Below are 5,223 nucleotides of genomic sequence, written 5' to 3' on the forward strand. Positions count from 1 at the left end.
TAGACATATTTGGCATCATTATTGTCACAACTACAACAACTCCTCTCATTTCATGGTTTTCTACTTAAAAGTTTATGTATTAGTTGAATTTCAAATTAGCCTCACTTTTTGCATATTGCCATTTTGTTTTTGGAAATTAACTAATATTTATCCCCCTATCATTTCAATTTTGTTTTTTAAATTTTAGGCTTTAAACTTGTAAAATATAGCTCCCAAAACATAGAAGCATTATGCATATTTAAGCATTTCGAGGTTACATTCCAAAATTTGTAAAAGCTCTCTTTCAACCACAGTCATCATCCCTTCCTCAACTTTTTCTTTCATATTTTCACTCATTTTCGCAGCTTTCCTCTTAATATCCTCCCCAATTTTTTCCACCAACACTTGTTTGATCACTTTTGCAACATGTTCCCTTTAAAGACCCATAACCATTTTCCCTCTCAACCTCCAAACAATCCCCTGAAGACACTACCACTTAAGCATTCCATGGCTGATCATGTTGCATAGGCATGGCTATAATTGGGACACCAAATCTCAAGCTCTCCATGATTGAACTCCATCCACATTGACTCACAAGCCCACCAATACTTGAATGGTCCAGAATCTTTACTTGGGGAGCCCAATTCTCAATAACCATTCCCTTTTCATTCACCCTTTCTAGAAAGCCTTCTGGTAGAGCATCTTTGAGCTCCATCTTCTTTCCCTCCGGAAACCTTATAACCCGTATGAAATTCACATTGCTAAGCTCTAGACCATGTGCATATCTTCTTTAGAAAGATAACACTCACTTCCAAAGGATACAAACACGGTTGAAGACTTTTCTTTCTTGTCAAGCCAATCGATGATACAAATGCCCTCCTCGTCGTGATCAGCAGGATCTGAAACAAGATGACCGACTGGGATAATCTACATGCCAAAGGAGTCAGAAAGATAATCAACAAGACATGTAAGATGAATATATATTACCATTTATACATATTTTTGTAACATATTTAGATAATCAGTAATTGTTTCATCCAAAAATCATGGACAAATTTATCTAGGATAATGTGCTCTTTAAAGAATGCGCATGTAAAAAAAATATATACGTATTCTTTTAAAGATATGCAGTGTCTCATACAAAAAAATTTATCCAGAATTTCTAGATAAGAGAATTACAATTTATATAATAATATCCTTCTCTAGAAGTGGAGTCCGTGTTGTATTAAATTGTGTTCGTATCATATCTTGTCATGTTCGTGTGAAATCTAATCAGTTCAAACATGACTCATTAAGGTTTATTGTGGAAATAGGTAAACTCGAATTCATTTGTTAAATTATCACATAACCTATTACCCGATCTGTTAATCCATTAAAAATATATACAAATTTGAAATTGGACTTAGTTTTCAAATAATAAAGTAATATTTTTATTAAAAAATCTTGCAAAGAAACTTGTTTGATTTTAAATTTTTAAAAAATTAAACTAAAAAAGAACAAATCAATACATATTTAACAATAAATTGAATAATTTTAATATTATAAAATTTATGTAATTACAAAAATATCTCTTCTTAATGGATCGTTAATTTACTAGATCTTATTATGGGTGATACTGATACAAATCCTATATGATATTGTCAATCTGAATTTACAAATTATAGTAAAGGTTTGTGCCATTTGAAATTTTGTCACGTCTCTCTTTCTAACTTATTTTGTTAGATAAGAGTCATAAAAAATTCAATATTTTAGTGTACAACCACTACAGTTATAAAGACGGAATTAAAAAAAATAAAATAAGTTTTTAAACAATAACCTATTATTATTATTTTTTTATCTTTTCCATCAAGAAACAAAAAAAAAAAAAAAAAAAATCTGTGTTAAAAAGTCTCTGTTTTCTTTTAATTAGTTCAAGACTGAAACCAAAATCAAAAGGCCACGATTAGAAAAATAATAATAATAATAAAATAATAAATAGAAGGTAAAAGTTGCATGAATGCCATTACGGTAGCAGATATGTATAAATTATGGCGGTAACTTTTTTATTTTTAATTTTATTTTTATTCTTTTTGTGAAACACTACAAGCTGATGGTTGTACCTCTGTGGTGATTTATCTAACTTAGTCATATATATATATATATATATATATATATATTCAAAAATAATATTAAATGTATATTTTTATATTTTGATTAGAAAATTAAAAACCGAACTAGAAAGTAATTAAACATATGAAAATCTCATGTAAGGAGGAAAGTCAAAATATTAAGTATAAATATTTATATTTTTACAAAAAAATAATAGGTTAATCTGAAAAATATTCTGAAACCTCAAAATTTCTATTTTTTCCTCAAGGTGTTTAATTTTTTACTGAGATTTCTAAGTCTCTAGAAAATAATATGTAAAATCTTATTTAACTGGATGCTAGTAAGTACTAAGTAGTATATTTAGAAACTATTAACCCTAATCCTTCTAGGATTTTATAACACCTTGGCCCAACTAATGGACTCTTTATTGTATTTTAATAACCAGTTAAGTGAACTTTGTTATTTAATGAGCTAGTTTGGGAATCCTACGGTCCATTATTAATTAAGACTCCTGATCAATAGATTAACTTATTCTAAGAGCATAAATTCAACATTCTCCCACTTGCTCTAAGCAAGCGTAGATCATTGAAATAATCCGATACTACTCCTCTTAAAACTCATATTTGAACTCCAAGATTAATAATGTTTATATTAAATGTATTTTTCCTTTGTAAAATATCAATAATTAATCGATAATAATTTCTGTCAATCAATTAATTATTTATTCTCTTGACTTATCAGTTTCTCTAATGGATCCAATGCACTAGCTAGTGACTTTCAATATCCGAGTACCTAAACATGTTAAGAGGATATTTCATACAAATTCCATTTTGTATATTTCATAAATACTTGATAATCAAAATACCATAATTCCCAAATTATCAAGATATTGGTAATTCATAATAGATCTCAGTTATTAATACCTCAAAGAACCATAATCACTTAATCACCTATTTATAATATACTCAGGATTAAGAAAATAATATGTCCAATATTGCCTGAGATTTAATTCCTTTCATAGAAATTTATCCTTAGTTAAATCTTCTCGATCCTCTCAGAATGACTATAATTTATTTCAATATTTTATAATAACCAAGACAGATTATTTTATAAAATATTATAGTGTAAATAAAGTGCTCAACTTTATTTAGCAACTGTGAGACAATTCCTTAATTATGAAAACCTATGATCGCGTCTTCTATGAACTTATCCATATGATCATATATTACATAATTAATTTAGACCTTTTACATAAAATACAATGTGCACAAACCTTTTTTAAAAAAACTTCATATTATTAAATCAGAAAATGAAATTACAACTTGTCTTACTTCTAGAGTACAAATGTAATAACTCCTACTCACTCTAAAGTAAGTCTGGGACTCTTTTCAGACCCATACTATCGACATGCTTCTCAAATACTTGCTGAGGTAGAGTTTTAGTAAAAGGGTCTACAAATTTTCCTCAGAAGCTATCTTAGTAACCACTATGTCTCATCTTTAAATGAAATCATGGATAAAGTGGTACTTCCTTTCTATGTGTTTTTGTTTCTTGTGATACCTAGGCTCTTTAGATTATGCTACGGCCCCACTATTGTCACAGTAAATGGTAATGGGCCAATCTGCACATGGCATCACCTGAAGGTCCATAAAGAATTTCTTAAACCACACAGCTTTCTTTGCAGTTTCAGATGCAGCCACATATTTAGCTTCAGTGGTGGAGTCAGCAACAGAAGTCTGTTTAATGCTTCTCCAACTAATGGCACCTCCATTTAAGCTAAACACATAGCTTAACATTGATTTACTAAAGTCAATATCCCTTTGGAAATCTAAGTCTGTATAACCAAGGGTTTTTAGACTTCCACTAGAATATACAAGTATATAATCCTTTGTTCTCCTTAGATACTTGAGTATATGCTTTACTGCAAACTAGTGTTCAACTCTAGGATTTGATTGGAAATGACTCACTATTCCTACTACATAACAGATATTTGGCCGAAGCATGAGGCTTCTTACTTATGAATTCTTTCTCCTCAGGAGTTTTTGTTGATTGCTTTTTAGAAAGATGCATTCCACGTTTAAAGGGTAAAAATCCCATCTTAGAAGTTTCCAAGCTGTACTTAGCCACTATTTTATCAACATAAGAAGCTTGAGATAAAGCCAATATCTTATTCTTCTGGTCTCATAAAAGTTTGATTTCTAGAATAATTATTTCATCTAAGTTCTTCATATCAAATTGTTCTTGCAAGTAACTCTTTATACCTGATAACACCTTCACATTGTTTCCGATTAGAAGGATATCATCTACATAAAGAATTAGAAAAACTATTACTGAACCCTGAATTTCTTTGTACACACATAGTTCATCAGGGCTTTTCTCAAAACCAAACATTTCTATGGTTTCATCAAACCTACTATTCCATGACCTAGATGCTTGCTTAAGTTCACAAATTAACCTATACAACTTGCATACCATGTGTTCTTGGCCTTTCGCTATAAACCCTTTTGATTGCTGCATATAGATGTCCTCTTCTAATTTACCATTTACGAAAGTTGTCTTGACATCCATTTGCTAAATCTCATAATTGAAAGCTACTGCTATAGCTATGAAAATCCGGACAGATTTAAGCATGACTACTGGCAAAAAGGTTTCATCATAATCTATACCCTCTTTCTGGGTATAATCTTGTGCCATGAATCTAGCTTTGAAGGTTTCTACTTTTTCATATGGTCCTCTCTTTCTCTTGCAGATCTACTTGTACCCAATGGATTTTACCCCTTTAGGTACTTCTACAAGAGACCAGACTGAGTTGGAATCCATAGATTCCATCCCACAGTCCATAGCCTTTTTCCATTCTTGTACATCAACATCCTTTAGTTTTTCCTTGTAAGTGGTAAGGTCATCATTTGGATTATCCATAATGACCTGACATGTCTCACCTAATAAGGCATACTTTATAGGTTTATGTATCACTCTCTCACTACGAGTTTGTCGTATTAGCTGTTGTATATGTATAGGAGGATTCAGGATCTGTGGCTGTAGTGGCGGATCACCAATCTCTTCATTATCTTATTTTTGTTTTAGAGTTTGGTCTTTTATTGGTTCTTGTGCTTGTTCACCTTCGAGTGCTTCTGGGACATTTTCCCCTCTTTAAAG

At 30.7% G+C, this 5,223-nt stretch overlaps 1 protein-coding gene across 1 annotated transcript; it reads right to left on the reverse strand.

Moving 5' to 3' along the window:
* Positions 1–475: 475 nt before the first annotated feature.
* LOC132803573 (flavanone 7-O-glucoside 2''-O-beta-L-rhamnosyltransferase-like) lies at positions 476–4,986 on the reverse strand. The gene is made up of 6 exons (XM_060816802.1): positions 4,843–4,986; positions 4,329–4,638; positions 4,083–4,193; positions 3,705–3,901; positions 806–906; positions 476–764 (listed from the first exon to the last, which is right to left on the reverse strand). The coding sequence occupies exons 1-6, from the start codon at positions 4,984–4,986 to the stop codon at positions 476–478; spliced, it is 1,152 nt and encodes a 383-aa protein (XP_060672785.1).
* Positions 4,987–5,223: the final 237 nt, after the last annotated feature.

This window comes from Ziziphus jujuba, chromosome 4, assembly GCF_031755915.1.
Source record: "Ziziphus jujuba cultivar Dongzao chromosome 4, ASM3175591v1".
Taxonomy (NCBI): domain Eukaryota; kingdom Viridiplantae; phylum Streptophyta; class Magnoliopsida; order Rosales; family Rhamnaceae; genus Ziziphus; species Ziziphus jujuba.